Source organism: Orcinus orca, chromosome 19 (assembly GCF_937001465.1).
Source record: "Orcinus orca chromosome 19, mOrcOrc1.1, whole genome shotgun sequence".
NCBI classification, from domain to species: Eukaryota; Metazoa; Chordata; class Mammalia; order Artiodactyla; family Delphinidae; genus Orcinus; species Orcinus orca.
Window position 1 is genome coordinate 8,314,318 of NC_064577.1, and position 18,534 is coordinate 8,332,851.

The 18,534-nt window shown below is 60.2% G+C and overlaps 1 protein-coding gene across 2 annotated transcripts; it reads right to left on the minus strand.

Annotated features, from left to right (window-relative positions):
- Positions 1-768: 768 nt before the first annotated feature.
- Positions 769-17,386, minus strand: MNT (MAX network transcriptional repressor). 2 transcript variants are annotated; one of them, XM_033423242.2, is made up of 7 exons: positions 16,566-17,386; positions 16,269-16,366; positions 10,604-11,162; positions 9,994-10,035; positions 9,737-9,848; positions 4,444-4,636; positions 769-4,305 (listed from the first exon to the last, which is right to left on the minus strand). In XM_033423242.2, the coding sequence occupies exons 1-7, from the start codon at positions 16,595-16,597 to the stop codon at positions 3,557-3,559; spliced, it is 1,785 nt and encodes a 594-aa protein (XP_033279133.1). In that variant the 5' UTR covers positions 16,598-17,386; the 3' UTR covers positions 769-3,556. The 2 variants fall into 2 exon arrangements, with proteins under 2 accessions (XP_033279133.1, XP_004267093.1); XM_004267045.4 differs by lacking the exon at positions 16,269-16,366 and having other exon boundaries at positions 16,566-17,381.
- Between the last annotated feature and the right edge of the window lie 1,148 nt (positions 17,387-18,534).

Genomic DNA, 18,534 nt, shown 5'->3' on the forward strand with positions numbered 1-18,534 from the left:
TACCTCCCCACCTACCAGCCTGCCAAATGGGTGGCTTCTCCTAAACTGGGGAGAAAAGATGTCGTTACAAGGACCAAGGTCTTCAAGGCTCAGCCTAGGACATGGCTCTTTGACCCCTGACCTCCAACTTCATCTTCTTGTTCCTTGCCCTGAAAGGACAGCCTTACAGACTCCCCAGATGACCTGTCCTAACTACAACCCCAGAAGTACACCCTGTCTCAGGAAGCCCTCCTGTGAAAGGATCCTCCAGCTTTCCCATTGGAACTTTCTGGAGTTCAGGATCCCCGGCTCCATGACAGACCCAGGACAGGGTGGCACGTGCCTGGGGACAGCTCTGCACCAGCTGAGATCGGACTGCAGCTCCACAAGGTCCCCGGCTGGCCATGTGACCTTAGCAAGTCACTCAGCCACCCCGAACCTGTTTCCTCATCTGCTATTTCTTGGCCTATTTCCTTCACCGAGCTGTTAGGAGATGAAACAAGATAGTGTTGGTAAAAATGGTTTGAGGAAGTGTAAAGTATTGCAAAAGCATGAGGAAGACCAGAACTGCAGTTCTCAGAGCTCGAGGATTCAGCCTTGGGATCAGAACAGTAAGGTCCCTCATCTTTTTTCTAAACTCCATCAGCCTAGAATCTCCTTGAAGACTCTGCCCCCAACCCATCAACAGGGAAAGGATGCTACTGCTTCTTGCTGGAGGTCCTTCCCTGAAGGTCTCTGCCTCCTTTTGCAACAAAATGACCCAGATGCTGCAGGTGGCAGCTCCGTCTTGGGTTTCAGTGCAGGTTTATTTCAATTTTATATTTTATTCCAGGCAAGTGCTTATTACATGGATAGTATTCATGTCTCAATACCTAATGTCTTGGAGCATGAACAGCCACTAGAATACAGTTCAATAGTAAAAATACAATATGTACAAAATTAGGGTTTTTGTAGTTTTTTTGTTTGTTTTTTCCCACACAGCAGATGTATCCAAACACATAAAAATCTCTACAGTCTGGGGTCGCTACGATTTATATTTTAGGAAACAGAGACACAGTGACCAAGTCCTCACTGTAAACAAGGGCCACCTCTTTGGGGCATGGGGGTGGGACTCTGGGATGGGGGAAGAAGAAGCTGTTCCTGGAAAGGGCAGGGGTTATGGGGACCCCTAATTCCCTTCCAGGAATTCCCTGCCCTTCTTTGGCCCCCCAAGGAACCAACCTCCCCATCTCCCCGAGGTAAAGACTCCCAGCCAGTGAGCCACTCTGAACATCAAAAAGTAAAACACGCATGAGAGGTAAGATGTGTGTGTGTGTGTTTGTGTGCGTGCGCATGTGCGCACGCATCCCCCAGGCTGGAAGGGCTAGGGAGGGGAGGGGCAGGCGGTCCCACGGGGCGAGGACAGATGTGGTCCTGACAGCTCTCAGGGGAGATGCCCAAGGAAGGGCTGGGTGGAGGCTGCCCTCTTGGGCACACAGCGTCACAGCGTTCACGAAAACAACAAAAACAACAGCAACAACACCCATCGTCACCAATCTGGACATAGTCATTCGGCACTAGATTCCGAGGCCCGCACTGCTGCAGTGGGGGCGGGGAGGGGCAGGGGCGCGGGCGGATGAGGTATCTGTGCAGGCCCGAGGGGCAACTGGCTAACAGGACAGTTTCAAGGTGAGCAGAGCTGAGAGGAGGACGGCTCGCCAGTACTTCTCTGACTGTTCCTGGGGGCCAGGCCTGCCCTTCTCCCTCTGCTCTTTCTAACATAATCACACCAGGAAGAGTGAAACCAGCTCCGCCCCAAACAGGGTGGTAGTGGCAGTGGCTGCAGGTGCAGAAAGGCGGCAAGTGTGAGGGGGGAGCCGCAATTTGGGGGGGGTACAGGGTGCCCTCCTAGAAACCTCTGAGGTGTCCAGAAGGCCTTCCCTTTCCCCACCCCAGGAGACAAGGAAACGGTCCCCAGGTAGGTCTCCAGGACCAAAAGGAACTGAAAGGGAGTTCTTAGGTGGCTCAATCTGTTCAAGACTTTTGCTGGCCTCCTCAGCGTCCCCCTCCCCAGGCTGTCATTTCAAACTTCACACCCAGGAACACTGGCTTCCCCCTCCACAGACACTCTGAAAGGCCATTGGTGAGTGTGTCCAGGTGGGGAGCCAAGTGTGCACATGTGTAACTGAGTGTGTCTGACACAAGGCCACTTGTAATAAATATGCACGTAAAAAGAGAAGCCAAAGCAGTCTGCTGAGGCGAAGGCAGGGAAAACCGTCCCCTACACACAGGCCCCCTCGCTCCTCCCCACCGCAAGCTCAGCCCCGCCCTTGGCCCAGCTGAGGACCTTTCCTCGCAGGAAGGTGGTGGCACACAGCAGCCCCCACTGGGGAGGGCAGGCTCAGAACAGCCTGCTGGAGAAAGGGGGACGTTCAGAGCAAAGAAAGATGGTGCCAGAGATGGAGAAGCTGGGTCAGAAACAACAGTCCTCCCGGTCTGGCCATGCTTCCTCCCACAGGTCCCCAGGGCCAAGCCCCTGGATTTTAACTTCCTGATTACCTCAACAGCGTGGCTTCAGGCTCCTGGAACCCAGACCAGACGCTGGTCCATCTCCCAGGCAGCAAGGAGGCGTCCAGGTGTACTCATCCCTCCAGGGAGTGCACAGTACCGAACAGAGGCCAGACCTCCTCTCTACTTTCTGGAAGCCCAGAGTCAAGTCCAGGGATGGGGACAGGGTCCAGAGCACCCTCCTCTCAGTCCAGACCTGGCTGGAGGTCAAGGGGGGGCAGGAGGAGACCGCCAAGCTCCTCATTCCCCGCCCCCGCCCTCAGCCTGCCTTCCTTAAGACGGGAGCCCAGGGGCGAGGGTTGAGGGGCCTGGGAAGCTTGGCAAGGGCTTGGGTTTGGTTTACTATTAGTAGAGAACTGTCTTTACTAGTTTGTTGTGATGAGTCTCAATGACTGCAACCAGGCTGGAGAGCTCCAGGCTGGGGCACCCACCTGTCTGGAGTCTGTGGGACTCCACACAAGCCACATCCTAGGATCTGTCACCTGTACTCAGAGCAGGGCCCCCACTCAGTCCCCAGCTTTCCGGGCCAAGGTGCTTCAGTTCTGCTTCCCCCCTTTCCCCTCCAGAACCCAGGGAAGAGAAAGCTGAAGCTTGGGAGGGGAGGGCCCGGGCGCTCAGCCATCTCACCAGACAGAGCAATAGCAGCAGCAGCAGCACAGGAAGGTGGGCAGGGCAGGGGGAAGCGGGAGAACACGATGTCCACATCGCACTGGTTTCCGGGGATGGGGGGCGGGAAGGGCTCTGGAGCTGGCACCAGGCCGGACAGGCGGCACGTTTGCCAGAGCGTCTCTCATCACTTTGTCAAGTCCTAGTGCAGTGGGGTGACCCCCTGCCCTGTGCCCAGCTCCCTGGGGAGGCCCCTCCCTCCCCTGGCTCAGAGTCTCTGCACCCCCTTCCCCTAGGAGGCCTGGGGGTGGGTATGGGTGGGGCGGGCCTGGGCCTGGCTGGAATGTGTGGAGCTGGTGGGTGGGAGAGTGGGGGACAGGTCTCCCTCCCTGCCCCCACAGGGGGCCTCTGAGTGGCCTCATCCTCAAGCCAGCTTGAGCGTGCTGACCGGGAAGGAGGGCATGGTGACCATGGTCACAGGGTTGAGCACTGTCTGGCCCACCAGCTGGGGGTGGTGCACCACCTGAGCCCCTACGGCTGGCTTCGCCATGACTGTGGCCGGGGGCCCCAGCCCGGCCGTGCCATTCACTTGCTGGTGTGAGAGGGTGTGGGCGATGTGGCTCACCGCCACGGGCTGGCTCACCGCCACGGGCTGCGGGTACAGGGGCAGCTGGGAGCCAAGGTGGGCCACGTGGTTGAGGGCGGCAGGGTGCACCGTGATGTGGCCAATGGGGGGTGTGGCGGGCGCCAGCTGCACAGCAGGGCTGGGGGCCGAGGGGGCGATGTGGGCGATGTGCTTGCCACCCGGCCCCTGCAGAACATGGTTCACAGTCTGGATGACTGAGGCGTGGGTGGTGGCGGTGTGGGCAATGACCGTGGAGCCTCCCCCAGCCGCAGCCACCAGATGGGCTGGAGCGGGCACCAGCGTTTGGGCCGGGGCAGCTGGGGGTGGGGGAGGGGCTGGCAGAGGTGTCTTCTGCTGTGGCGGCGGCGGCTGTTGCCCGGGGAGGTGGGCAGGAGACAGGGCCACAGGCTGGGGGTGGGGAGGCAGAGGCGTGGGCGCAGTGCTGGGTGGTGGCTTCGGCAGCTCCGGGCGGGGGCGATGGCTCAGCTTAGGTGGGCCCAGGCCGGCCTGGTCCTCCTCCATATCCTCGTCTATGTTGTCCTCGCCCTCTGTGGGGGGGCACGCGGATAGGCACAGGTCAGAAGGGCTTGGCAGGGAGAGCCTGGAGGAGCAGATGACCCTGGGGGCCCGCAACGTTATGGGGCTGGGGCGGGGCCGACACGGAGCGGGTGGGGGGTGGAGCTCACCGGAAGCAGTGGAGGTGGAGGCCTGGTCATCGTCAGGCTGGCCCGTCTGCCGGAGCACGCGGTCGATCTCCAGCACGTCCATCCACTGGCTCAGCTCATGCTTGAGCTCCGCCAGCCGCTGCTGCGTGGCAATCTTTTCCCGCGCCAGACGCTCCATCTCATGTTCATATTCTTTCTCCTTCCTCTTCAGGGACTGGAGAACAGAGCCAGTAACAGCAAGGTATCCTGAGTGGCAGCCACGGGGCCCACGGTACCACAAACACCTCCCGCCGCTGCCCTCACCTCCAGATCACCTGGCCCCCAGGGGCAGCTGCGCAGTGACCAGGGGCCCGGGCGGACGGGGTTTGTTGGAGACCACACCTGCCTCCTGGTCCACGGCTCTGCCTAGGGAGGCCCAGCATCTGGCAACCGTGGGCTCTCAGGCAGGTGTGGATCCAGGTCAGTCCCTCCCCTCCCCCCACATCAATTCCGTCCTGAGGGGCTTCGCTGCCTCTTGCCCCATCCACCGTCCTGGCGGCACCTCCCTCCATTCTGCGGCGCAGAACGGAAAGGGTAACAGATTTCTCAGTGGTGCCCAAGGCCCCCACTGTCATTCACACCATCCTGTCACTCACAGATGCCACAAGCTACCCTCCTTGGAACCCATGCCTCAAAGATCCCCAGACGACCCTGCCCTTCTCTCCCCTTCATCATTCACTGGTTTCCTTAACTTCAATACCCTTGGAGGATGAGCCACCAGATTCTGAGACCCCCATCTCGTCTCCTCGACCTTCTCTATGTCGTCCCTAACAGCTGCTGGCTGTGCACCTCCTCTCCGACCTCCTGGGCTCCTCCCCACGGTGCCCACCTGTGCCGCCTCTCCATACTGCTCTACGTCCACGCTGCCCGCAGCCCTCCAGACGCCCCAGGTTGCGGAGCTACCCCAGGCCCTGCAATGTGCCCCTCCTTCCACACCTGCCTCTGAGCTGCCCCGGCCAATGAGAAACAGCTCTTGGGAGGACAGCACCGTTGCTTCCACCTGAGCACCCCTGGAGAGGCTCCGTCCTTTACGACAGGTCGCAGGTAGCTCCTCCCCCGTGACACTGAGGCTACCCACTTCACTAGGAACACTGGAGAGAGCTCCCTTGTCCACGGCACCATCTCCCCTTCAACTCCCGCAGGGCCACAGGCAAGCTCTCAGGTCGACCCTCCCGCAGGTGCTGGATGCCCCGCTACCCAGACTGTGGCAATGCTCCCCTGTCAGAAGTGTCTCCAGCTTCCCTTCGAACGATGCTTATTAGCAGCTCTGAATTGCCGGCTCTTGTCCTGTTTCTCAACTCCCTTCCACACCCAGACTCTCTCCTTGTCCTCTGTGACCTCCCGACTGACACTTTATCCAACCATCTCATCTTAAATCTTGCAGGCCTCCCTGTTGCCAGCTTTTCCTCAGCCCAGGCACGTCATGACTGCTGGGTCCACCAGACAGCAAGGACAATCTTGCTGGCTGCTCCCTGAGTCTCTTACCTGACCTGCTCCTGAGCTTCTAGCTTCCAAGGCTTGCCATTCACAGCCAAGTGAGGAGCCCACTGGCTCACACACACATCCTCCCTTCTCACCCCTCCAGGTCTTACCTGCTTGTGCTCCAGGCCCGCCTCTGGGCCCCCACCTCCTCACTTCCATCCCCATCCCACGTCCTCCCGGTACATCCCCCTGCCCTCAAGCCCTTCTTGGCACTGGCACCACACCTCTGAGCGTTTAATGAGACTGTCAGCATTGAGACTGACACTGGCTCACAGGAGCCCCTAAATATTCCACGTTTTGTTTTCCCATCTCAATACATGCTGTCCCTGTCCAACCCTGGGAGCGGGGCAAGGACTGTTCTGCGGTTACCTTACATCCCCTAAGGCTACCAGTGGCCAGGACAGAGCCATGAGTGATGTCTTAGCCTCGGGGGAACAATCTGTGACGACCCGAGGGTGTTGGTACCCACCTCTACCCTGTCTCTCCGCCTCATTACAGGAGAATCACAGTCTCTCATTAGACTTGAGTTTCCCCTGATTCCAGTTCCTTCGGGCAATTTTGCAACAGCCTTTTCTGACTGTTCACCTGACCTCCCTGGCACAGCAACGGCTTCAACTCCACACACCAACTAGGCCCAACTTCCCCACGCTCCCTCCTGCAGCCCCAAACTGCTTACATTCCTGGCCTCACAAGTCAGAGATGCCTCAGACGGTAATGCCTGTGACACGCAACCCAGACACAGCGATCTCTGTACTGACCTGAGATCTGGCAGCTTTACACCTTTTATACTTGTTGCCAGTCCCAGGCCACACACAGCTGTCTATCATCCTGGCTTTGAGATGAACCTGTCTCTCCCCATATTTCTGCCAGAAAGATTCCCCGCTGCCCTGATTTACACACACACACACACACACACACACATCTGGCTTCTCACCTGGTTCTACCCAGAGAGGCCAGTGCTAGACATGCCAATTGGATGGGGCCACATTAATTATGAGGCCTGGGGTGAGTCAGCCCTCACTCAAACCTGGATGCAGGGGGCTGGAAGTGCCTGTCCGGAATGCTACCTGCTAGCTAGTGGGGAGCGTAGACTGCCGGCTCAGGAAGAGAGGATGTCAGGGGCCCAGACCTCCAGTTCTCACCTAGTCCAGCTCTCCACAGGCCTAGAGATCCCTGGAAAGCTTTCCCAGGGTCTAACTTTTGTCCCCATTGCTTCATTCTAAACCCATTTCCTTTCTAAGACTACCTGGATGCGTGGTTTGGTACCTGCCTACTCCTCTTCCTGTTTCTGTCCACTTCACTGATACTGTCTTCAAATCCTTTACTACCTCCAAGGTACTGTGGGTCTGGCTGGGGGCTACAGCTTTCCCATAGCTTCCCACCTCAGCACACAACCAAAGCCCTCAGTCTCCCCACCCTACGTGGTCTCTCCAGTACTCCCTTCCAACTCCCATCTGGTGCCCTGCTGCCTCCATCTCTGCACAGCAACCCTCCTGACCACCTTTAACTTCCAAAAATGCATCCCGCTTCCTCCTACTGGAGAAACTTTGGTCTGCACTGGGCTTTCTGCCCTCCACTTGTCTCGGTCACCCTGGCCTTCAGGTCCCAGCTCAAATGCCCCTTCCTCAGCAGCAACTTCCCTAACTCCCCAGAACAGATCCTGTGACCCCTATCCCTACTACGCCCTCGTAAAAGAGTTCTCTGTTTGGTTATGTGATACTCTGCTGCAAGACCAACCTAAGGACAGAGATCCACATTTTTTCCTTTGCTCCCCACTTTCTAGCCTCCCAATCAGACACAGGGCTGTCCAAAAGTACCTGAATGCGTAAATGAATGAAGCTGAGGATTTACAGAGAGGCTTGTTAAGTTTTCCAGCATTTCTGCTTCCACTGCTAGCCCCCGGACAAGTATCTCTTATGGACAGCTTGGGTCCACCTTGCTTCCCACTCAGCCCAGCCCCAAATCCCAAGTCTGCTGGCTCTACTGAGTCTCTTATTTCTGACTTACTTTCAAATCCACCGTCTCTCAATCAAGGCTTCCGGACCTAAGTACGTGCCTACAGGGAGGAACGCGCCATTCCATCTTTCCTACTTCTCAATAATTGCTATCAAGTTAATATTTATAGACGGCCCATCCTCCTCACATCTTTATGACGAAGATACTGTTGCTTCTTCCCACTTAGCATCATCGCAGTGCAGAAGAGAAAACCGATGTTGACAGAAAATGTCAAATAATTTAGACAGGGGTTTGCTCCCGGGCTACATGACTTCCTACGGCTGAAAGACTAGCAATTTAGACTCAAACCCAAGCTCTGCAGAAACTTCCCAGAAAAAAGCCTCCCGGGGATCCTCGCCTCTGAAACCCGAGGCTGGGTCCCCTCCCCCCTTCTCTCTCTCCCATTCCCTCTCGGCTGCCGAGGCCCCGCCCCTCCCGGAGCACGCGCGCACCCACGCGGACCCGGCTTTGCTGCGTCACTCCCCATAGGCCGCACCCTCCCTCCGCGCGCGCAGGAGTCCCGCCCCCTGCCCAGCTCTGCCAATCGGCGGGCCCAGCCCCTCCCCTCCCGTGCCGGGAAGCGGCCGGGAAGGGCGCCAGCCCCTCCACCTCGTCCGGAGGGCGGGCGGAAGGGCGCGCGTTCGCGGAAGGCGGGGAGGGAACTGCCGGCTGGGAGCAGGCCCGAAGCAGCGCCTCCGCCCCCCTCCTTCAACAAGTCTGGCTCCGGTTACCTCAGGGCTGTGACCCCTGAGGTAGTTGAGGCCGGGGAAAGGGTGGCCCACCCGGGGCGTGATGCCGCCCAGCCCCCAAGCTTCCCAAGAGCGCCGACTGGGAGACCCTGAGGCTGCCCCGCCTCCGCAGCCCGGGAGCCCTAAGTCCCTCCCACTCCCCAACGGCTACCTCCGGCTGTCTCCAGGGCAGCCGAGCACGGCCGTTCGCCCCACCCCCACAGCCTCCTTCCCGGCACGCGGAACCCTCGGTTTCCAGGGAAACCGAAACTCGGGCCGTCACGGCAACGGTCTTATCTGGCGGTGCCCCCCCCGCCCCGTACTGCGGAGAGGAGCCAATGCCCAAAGGCAAGGGACACACGGCCAGGAGGGTCCCTTAAAAAAGAGCTTCTTTTAAACCCTGAGGGAAGGAGAACGTAAGCCTTTAGGTTAGGTGACCCAGGGGCTTCTCGTCGTGCAGACTCCCGCATTACACCCTCCCCTAGGTTTACCCCCCAAAGTCAGGGGGTGGCACCTCCGTGCGCTTACTGCAAGGATCTTGGTCCGTCTGGGCTACAAGTCGCGGGCTGGGGGGGGAAGGTGTTTCAAGGGCGCCACCCTGCGGAACGAGCCACGCCCAGCCCCCCCCACCCCGTGATAGTCTCAGGCTGAAACCAGTTCCCGCCCAGGCACTGCGGGCGGGCGCGGTGGAGGCGCCGGCCACCCCACGCCCTTCCCACCCGCCGGGGCACTAACGCGCGGCAGGCGGTAAGGCAGGGCCGCGGACCGAGCTGACACTGAGCCGCAGGGACCGTGCCGATCGCGGGGCTCCGCGGGGCAGCCCGGCGGGGGAGGGGAGCCGAGCGCCACCACCGCGCTCCCCTGCGCACGCGCGCCGGTCCCCCGCCCCCTCCCGGGCGGGGAGCCCCGCTGACGTCAGCCGGGCCATGTGCTCGGCGCCCGCGTGGAGGCGGGCGGGGGAGCCGGTGAGGGAGCGAGGGCAGGGCCGCGGAGGGGAGGCGGGGCGCGCAGGAAGCCGGCGCAGCGTCCGTCGCCCGCCCTCTTCTGGGCCTTGCTTCCCTCCCCCATACCTGAATGTACCGCAGCGCCGTGCGCAACACGCTCAGATTCGATGTCTTCTTGTCATCCACGTTGGGGATGTTGCGCTTCAGGGTCTCAAAGCACTCCTTCAGATGGGCCCTCCTGGGGAGAGGAAGCAGCGCCAGTCAGCCGGACGCCAGGGGGCCAGGGGCGGGAGGGAAGGCCTAAGGAGAGCTTGGGGACCACGGACGGACCGTCCCCGTAGCTCGCGGGGCGGGCCCAGAGTCACAAGCTCACACACACACACCTGTTCTTCTCCAGCTTGTTGTGGACTTCTCTGGTTCCGATTCTGAAATCCAGACAGACAGGGGGCTCAGGGAGGAGGGCCCAATTAGGCGGCCTTCCCACCCCCTGCCCCCACCAAATGCCACAGGCTTTTTGTCCCTGACATTGTCTCTCTAGAGAAGCAGCGATGAGAGCTGTTCAGTTGTTCGCCCTGTTTCGTGGGGCATACACCCCCTGGAGGGCACATGTAGGCTCGTAATTCACAACCCCTTTACCTTCCATCACATCCATGCACCTGTGAAGGGCTCCTGGGATAGCCAGTGGACCCCGGCCCTTACCCAAGAGCCCCATAATCCAATACCCTGTCCAAAGGCCTTGAAATGCCATTAGCCTCAACCTTGGAGGGCGTCAGAAAACACAGAAGCCTGAGAACAACAGAGGGCAATGACCATTCCCCACTCCCAGGGTGAGGACATATCCAAATATAGGAAGGCGCTTCTGGGCTGGGGAGGCAGGGCCGTGGCTCTGCCAGGCTAGCTTGGGAGGGTACTTTCTCTCTTGCACACCGCTCAGGCTGTGGGCCGTTGGTTCTCCTTTCCATCCCACCAGCCCCTGTGCCACACCTCACTCACCCCCCAGGCCTCTTCTTCTGTTCGCTGGATTTGACTTCTTCAGCGGGTGCCAGCTTCAGGGTCCCAAGAGTGGATGGGGGTGGCTGCTGGGGGGCCAGCTGGGGCTGGACTCCAGGGTGTGGGGCGATGGTCAGAATGGGTGTGGGGAGGGGCTGCAGAGGCTTGGGGCTGCCAGTGGGTGGAACGGTGGCCTTGGAGTCCGGCAGTAGAGGAGAAGGAGTGGGCCCCTGCGGCCTGGTGGGAAGGGGGGCCGACTCCTTAATGCTGAGTCCAGGGGTGCTAACCAGAGCCGGCTGGCGAGGTGCCAGGGGCAGAGGTGGGGGCGGGGGCAGAGGCTGAGGGGAGCTGGTCACTACAGGAATAGGGATGACAGTCAGTGGGGTGGGGGTGGCCAGCGGGGGCGGGGGTGCCGGCGGGGGCGCGGGCGGCGACAGAGGCAGGGGCGGTGCCTCGATGCGGGGTTCCTCCACCGGCAGGGCGTGGGCCAGCCTGGCCAGGCTGCTGGCCTGCTGCTGCTCCCGCTCCCGCTCCCGCTCCAGGCGAAGCCGCTCCTGTTCCTCTACACAGAGAGAACGCCAGGGGTGTCTCAGCAGGGCCGGCGGTCCTGGGCCCCAGCTTCACCTGTCCTCCAGGTGCAACCCCTCCTCTGACCCCATCCCAGGCAGCACCCGGTGACACCACAAATACTCATCCACACTCGATAGTTCAGCACTGGGCTAAGCGCTGGGAACACAGCAGTGATCAAATAAAACAGACTCCTGGTCCTTGCTGTTGGGGAGCTCATAGATGGGGGTGGGGTGAGGGGATACGACAAATAACAGGGATAACAATCCAGGCTGGGGGAAGAAAGAGGCTGTGGAAAGGCCGAGCAGGAGCTGTCAGTGAGGGTGCTGGAGGCCGGGCACCCTGAATGTTGAAGGATTAAGCAGGTGATGAGCAGGGGCTGCAAGGCTAAGGGGAGGGAGTGATAGATGTGGTGAGTAAAGGCCCGCCCACAAATAACCTCACAGGCCACCAGGAGAATAGAGGAAGTGGTCAAATCCTAGATTCTGGGGAGGTACCTTCTAGGGGGCAGGCGGTACCTTCATTTCATAGATGAGATAAATTAGCTCAAAGAGGCAAAATGATTTGTTGAGGGTCATACTGTGAGTCAAAGGTAAAACTGGGGCTAAACCCAGCCAGGTCTTCTGACACCTGGTGAATGCTTGGTACTTGCTGTGCCAACGTATGCTCACTAGGTGTCTATACGCGTGTACACACACACACACACACACACACCCCCTGTATCTCACAAGAGCCCCACAGCGCAAGCAGGGCAGGGATATCACCTTCAGCTCACACGTGAGGAAACTAGGCCCAGGACTCCGGACTCCGAGGCTAGGTCCCAAAGCCTGTTTCCTCAAGGTCTATACCCCAAATGCACCTGGTCCTTCTCTGCCCTTTGTTGTGCTGGAACTTATTCCCCACCACCACCAGCAGCAAAAACTACAAAAGTAAGAAAGTAAGAGGCAAGCAGAAAGGAAAGCAGGGCTTTTAAACGGGGGTTGAACAGGGCAGTGAGCTCCAACAACCTTGCACGCCTCAGTTCAGCATCTCTGCCAAAAGCTCCGCCAGAAAGAGAGGGCTGCTCAGCAGCGGGCTGAGAACAGGGCAGAGGGAGAGGCCCCTCCCGATCCAGAGGCCCCTCTCCATCCCCACCCTGCCCCCCACCATTCTAGTTCCCAGGCTACAGGTTTGGGCCAGGGCCCAGGGGAGCGGCTGAAGCCCCCAGGCCAGGGAGCAGGCTGGTCAACCAGCCCTCCCTCCTGTCCCGATTCACCACGCTGCTGACTAACAGAGCTGACAGCACAGGGCCGACACGCCCCAAACACACCACCCCCAAACACACCACCCACAAGGGGTGGGGCTAGGGGGCAAGGTTAGCTAAGTGCCCCCTGGGGAGAAGAGCACCCCACCACACAGGTCTTTGGGCTCAGCACCCCCCCCCAGAACGTGAGGCCTCAGGGCCCTTTGGCCAATCAACGACTTGAGTGTGAGCCAGGCCTGCTCAGAGCCCCTCCCTCCCACAGAGAAGAAGAGGAGAAGGAGGAAGTACGGGGAAGTGTTCTGAGAGGGCAAGCACTCAGTGGTTTCCCAGCAGCCAGCATTCAAGGGCTGGAGTCAGCAGGCACGGCCTCTTCCGCGTCTCCCCTGTCCCTCAGGAAGGGAAGCCGGCAGGCCTGCACCAGCTTGCTGCTCTAAGCCAGCAGCACTGGCTTCTGTTACAGGCCCAGAGAAAACCAGCTCTCTGCGCTCCTGCTTCCCACAGGCCACACTGGGAAAGGAGCCCTTCTCAGGCCCAGCCTGGAACATCCCCAGTCCGCTCCCCACCTCCCCCCACCCCACCCCCAAGACAAGGTCCTGGAGCTCAGGGCCCAAAACAGCCCCATCTCCATTCCTTTGATCCAGGACCTGAACTTTCATTGGCCTTGGAGCAAGTGTTCCACTCTCCCACAAGCAGGGGGACAGACAGGGCCCCGAACCCCAAGACCAGGTGCTCTGGGAACCTAGAATGAAGGCAAACCTCGTATTCCCCATATTTTAAGTCAACTCCAAAGCGCACCCAGGAGATGGCAACCTCCTTCTCACCTACCCTCTCTCTTCCAGGGCCAGGCAGGCACGTTTCACAGAAGCCAGGAAGGACCCAGGTGAATGGCCAAGCTCTATCACACCTGGATCAGCATGAAAAAGCTTAACTGATGGTGAAGAAGAGGGGGCACCCCAGGCCAGATCCAGCCCACTACAGCCTCCTGCCTTCATTCCCCACCCAGCACTGACCCCCTTCCTGTGCACTGGGCGGGGGAAACAAAGTGGGGAGAGCGAACTGGGTTTTAGTAAATATGGGTTTAGGCTCTTCAAAATAATGCTCTGCTGCACCCTTGGGTGCACCCCTCTTCTCACACACATACTCTGGCACCTTCCCTGGGCTCTGCCCAGAAGCTGCCCCCAGTGAATTTTGTATGACCCTTCTGGGTGATCCAGGGGCCAAGGGTCCAGGCCGACAGTGAAGAGTATGGGCTCTGAGCTTCCGCCAAGCCACTGTGGCCTAGGGGCTCAGCAGGCACAGACCTGGGGCCAGAGGAGTCCACACCAGGTGGTGGCCCCCAATGTTCAGGGGCATTTTCCCCTTCTACACGTAACAGGGAGCTTGGTGCACGAGGCAGGCACAGGGTGCCACTAGCTCAGGTAGAGAAGAGGGTCCCATTTGAGTCACTTCCATGACTGCTGGAAATGACCAGGTCTTCCTGCTGGCCACCAGGATGGCCTTGCCCTTTCCTCTCTCCCCTCATGCACAAACACGCACATGCACACACATCCTCGGTTCATCATTTGAGCAAACTGGCTGGTCTAGGTCATTAAACTGTCACTTGAGGCTTGAGGTTGAACGGGGGCCCAGATGAGAGGATCCCTGTTCAGGGTTGCCCATGAGGTACACACCCCCAGAAAGCAGTTCTGGTCAGCCGGCTCACCAGCACCCCCTTCTCTCCCATTTTTTCCCACCCCAAGTTAGAGGACAGAACCTCTAGTAAGAGAAAATAATGAACTGCAGAGATTAAGCTGCTGCAGCCAGGTCTGGCTATCTACACGTGAGTTTTTGGAGTAAACCCGGCTTTCCAGCATCCATCCATCCATCCCCTAAGTCCCCCTGCCCCACCAACAAGAAGCCTCACCTCAGCTCCCTGTCCCCAGTTCTCACCACCTGGAGGAGGGGCAGGGCTCTGCAACTTCTTAGAGGAGAGCCATTCCCATGTTCCTTCCAAGTGTTGCTCAAGTCATCCCTGTGGTTCTTACTGTCAGCTCTGGACTGACTTATTTTGGAAAGCATGGTAGACATGACAGTGAGGGTCTTCTCCCCTCCCCCATATGGCCAACCAGCCTGCGGGTAAAGTGAAGCTGAAGTGAGTGTTCCCTTGGAGCAACAGCAGGGTCAATCCTGTTGCCTCCTAGCACAGTGGGCAGTACACAGAAGGGACACAATAGGAACTCCTGAATTGCATTGTGCTGATGGTGGCAGCAGGTGACTCAGTCTCTCCAAATCTTGTGCACACTCCTCCCCGTGCCGCTGGTCCGGCACGCAAGACATTCTCGGTCACCACCTGCACTGCCCAACACCTGACCCTGCTCTGGACCTCGAAGACAAGGGGGAGGGGCGCGTGAGCTGACGTCCTGGCCCATCAGTTCCGAAAACCCAAGCACTGTCGGTCTCACATATCTCGAGTGACTCTTGACCTTGAGAGGCTGGGTGACCCGCCGCTCCCCCGCCCCTGGTCCACTGCTGCTTCCCCCGCCCGCCGGAGCGGCGGCAGCGGCGGCGGCACACGCTGCAGGCGCGCGCGCGCACACAACACACACTACTACCTCCTGCATGACTCATCATTGAAGCAACAATAGGCAGAGAGAAAGGAAAGGAGGGCGAAGCACTCTCTTCACCACAACCGACCCGGCCGAAGGGCTTGGGGGGGGGGCGGTTGGAGAGAACAGCAGTCCCCGGATATTGCACGCACGCCGAGCCAGGGCTGCGGCCCTCGCAGCAGTCCGGAAAACGGAGGTCTTCCCCCAGTCCCTATTTCTGCAGTACCCTGAAGCTGGGGTCTACCAACAACGGCGCGTGGGGATAGGGGGCATCGCAAATCTCCGTCTCCCCGCTGTCGAGAGAGCACCAAAGTTTGCCCCTTCTCGCCTAGTTCATTCCACACCGCGGCCGGGGGTGCTGCCAGGGAGCCCTGGTGAGAACGTCTTGGGGGGGTCAGTGGGAGTAGGTGAGCTCTATATGTCCAGTGATTCTGAGGGTTTCCCTAGCCCCAGGATCAAAAACAGGACTTTGGGGGGAGAACCGACAGGTGAGCTCGGCTCCTCCCTCGTAGGGCAAAGGCTCTCCCAAGGAGATGCCCAGCGGCCAGAGCCAGGGCCCAACCCGGCGCCAGGCCCCTAGCCAGCCCCGCCCAGGCCCCGCCCCCGGCCGAGCGCGAGGCGGCTGGGAGGGGCTGGGCTGCGCCGTCCCCAGCGGGAGTGTCCCCCGTGCACGTGGTCGGGGGCGGGGCCGGTCCACGTCACCACCCGGTGTAACCAACGGGCTTGGAACGCAGGCACACGCAACATTCCAGCCGAGAGCGGGTTTGGAACGCGCAGACACGCCACATTCCACACCGGCTAAAGTGGGGGGCAGCAAGGGGGGCCCGGGGTGTGCCCCCGGAGACCTGCGGGCCGTTTCGCAGATGTCCAATCAGTCCGGCTCTCACCCAAACCCTTGACGCGCGACCCAGCCCAGCTCTGAGAGGCGGGGTCAGGCGGGGCTGGCCAGGATCATAAGACACGCTATGTCATTTTATTCTGCAAAGGCCGCCTCCGCCCCAAGCGGCGCGTAGATATGCCGGGAGCGCCCCCCGCACAGGGCCAGGGAAGCCGGGGAGCTGCTCCGCGTAGAGTAATTCCACCCCCCACTCCATTACACACACGCCCACTCGTGTGCACTAGACACTCGCCCGTGTACACGTCCATCCATCCGCTCTCATCGAGCCTCGCATCACACATCCCCCGTGCATACACGCACACACGCGCGGGTCTGCCACCCCCACGCAACACCATTCCTCACCCCACCCCCCGGCTCGCACATCCTCAGCCCTACCGAGGGCGCCGCTGGCCCACGGGAAAGAAGCCCCCCACGAAAGGTGGCACAAGGGGTGGTAGGCAGCTGGGGTGGCGTCCACAGGAGCCGGGTCCTCCCTGCATGTTAATGAATTCATTAATCTCACTGCCCACAACACTCCTCCCCGGGCGGCGGCTCTTGCGTGGATTCTTGCACTGCCCGGCTTCGCGGGCCGCCCGGGAGGGGGGTACCGCTCGCGGTTTCGCGTGGGATCGGGGACCGGGGTCGCTCGCCTCCCCTTCCCTGGTGCCCCAGGGGCCCAGCCCGGCCGCTCACCACGTGCTCTCTGTTGTTGCTGTGCTTGCCATTCCAGGAAGCGGGCCGCCTCCAGTAACGTCTCTATGCTCATCGCGCCGAAAGCTGCCGGGGGCGCGCCGGGGCCGAGACTGCGGCCCGCACACCGGGCACAGGTCAGGCTGGCGGGCAGGCAGGAGGGAGGGATCACCTCCGGGGGGCAACAGGACTGGGCGGCACAGCGCACTCCACAGGGAAGAACGGGGGAGCACGGGGAGAAAAATCAAGGTCTCCCCAAATGTTTGCAAAATGTAATTTGCAAATTTAAAAAAATTGATGCAAGAAAAAAAAAAAAAAGGCGGCACTGCCTGCCTCCTTCCCCTCCCTCTCTTCCTCCCTTCTGATGCCTCCCGCCCCGCTGCCCCCAGGAGTCCCGCCGACAAGAAAAGGCTTTGCAACAAGATGGCGAGGAGGCACCGACACACACAACAAGGGAAGGAGCCGCGCTGCCCCCGGCCGCCGCCCCCGCTACTACACCGGGGCCGCAGCCAAAGCCCGGACCGGAGCCCCCGCCCGCAGGGCCGCGGCGTCTCCTGAAGGGAGGGGCGGGGTCCAGGGCGGGCTGGCCCCGCCCACTCGAGACGGCGCGCGCACACGTGGCCTGGGTGGGGGTGGGAGAAGTTCCAGCAGGGTTCGCGCCCTGCATTTCCGCTTTCCCGCCTCGCCCCGCCCCGATTGCCAGCCACAAGTTGAGCAACGGCGGCGTGTTTGGGTCATTCACAACGAAATTTGTCCTGCTGGAGGGAAAGAGGGGTGGAAAATTCAGGACTTAAGTTAGCTCAGATAAAGATATTCCAGGTCAGGGAAACCTTAGAATGGTTGGCCTGACCCTTGGGTCTCCGCTCCCTACCCACACGTGACCTAATTCCTGCAACCACCAGGCTGTCGCAATTCCCCCGGGATCCGCCCCTGGGCGGAGCTGACGGCAGGAGGCTGCCAGAGAACAGGCGGAGGGAGCGGAGTGGAGATCCGGTTCCGCGTTTTGTCTCCGTTCCTCCCCCCGCAGTGCGTTCGCATCCTATTAGGCGATGTCACCGGGCCGCGGGCCAATGGGCGGGCAGGACAACACGGCATGGAGCAGCTCCACATGGACACCCCGCGCCGCCAGCCCTCTGTTTAAAGGGCCAGTGTCTAAAGGGTCACATTCGCCGGTGCGGATGGGGCCACTGTGTGGAGAGTGGGACGCTGAGAGGGAAATTCTGCAGTTGTGCCCTGACCTACCCTTTCCTTTACCACCCTCCCTTTCAAACCAAGCCTCTCTCTCTCCTTCCTCTAAACTCTCGTCTTTGTCCACGCGTGTCTGATGCGGGTGGAGACTCCAACTGTGCCATCCAAGAGGCCGCCCTTTGCTCTGGGGCCAGGCTGAGGGCGGTTACCGCGAAGCGTCCACAGCCCAGACCAAGGGGGCGTGGCGCAAATCGGGAACAACAACGTGGAAGGCGGAAACTCGGCCCTCCCAGTGGCTGGGCGACTGAGGCCGCGGGCGGGGAGCGGGGGCGGGGCCACTCCGCCCGGCCACAACCGTACTCGCTGCGGGGGCCGGGACCCCGGCTGGCGCTCGTTACGGCCTCTTCTTGTGCTAGAGTTTGGGGGCGCCTGGGGATACAATTAGAAAGTTAGTCCTTTTTGAGGTCAGCTTGCCCAAATTCTCTCATTTTGCAGATAAGGAAACTGAGGCCCAGAGACGAGAAGGGACATGTCTAAGGTCACTCAGTATTCCGGTTCCTCCTTGCCCCGCAGAAGCAGCATTTATTCCTTACCCCACGGATGACTGTTCTGAAGGCAGTTCTGGGTCAAACAGAAAAAAGTGGAGGACTATCAAACTGCTCGCATGGGAAGGGGGGGGTCTGACCACTTAACATATTGTGATGGGGCAGGGGGGACACTAAAAATCTTCACCTGAAACCCTGCTGTACTGCACAGGAGGCCACACAAACCCCACCTGTACAGT

Coding starts and splice junctions, on each gene's coding strand:
- MNT (XM_033423242.2), bottom strand. CDS start 16,597: ATGGCAAGCACAGCAACAACAGAGAGCACGTG. Junction 9,849..9,993: donor AACAAGCTGGAGAAGAACAG/GTGTGTGTGTGT, acceptor TCCTCTCCCCAG/GAGGGCCCATCTGAAGGAGT. Junction 4,637..9,736: donor CGGCGCTGCGGTACATTCAG/GTATGGGGGAGG, acceptor TCTGTTCTCCAG/TCCCTGAAGAGGAAGGAGAA.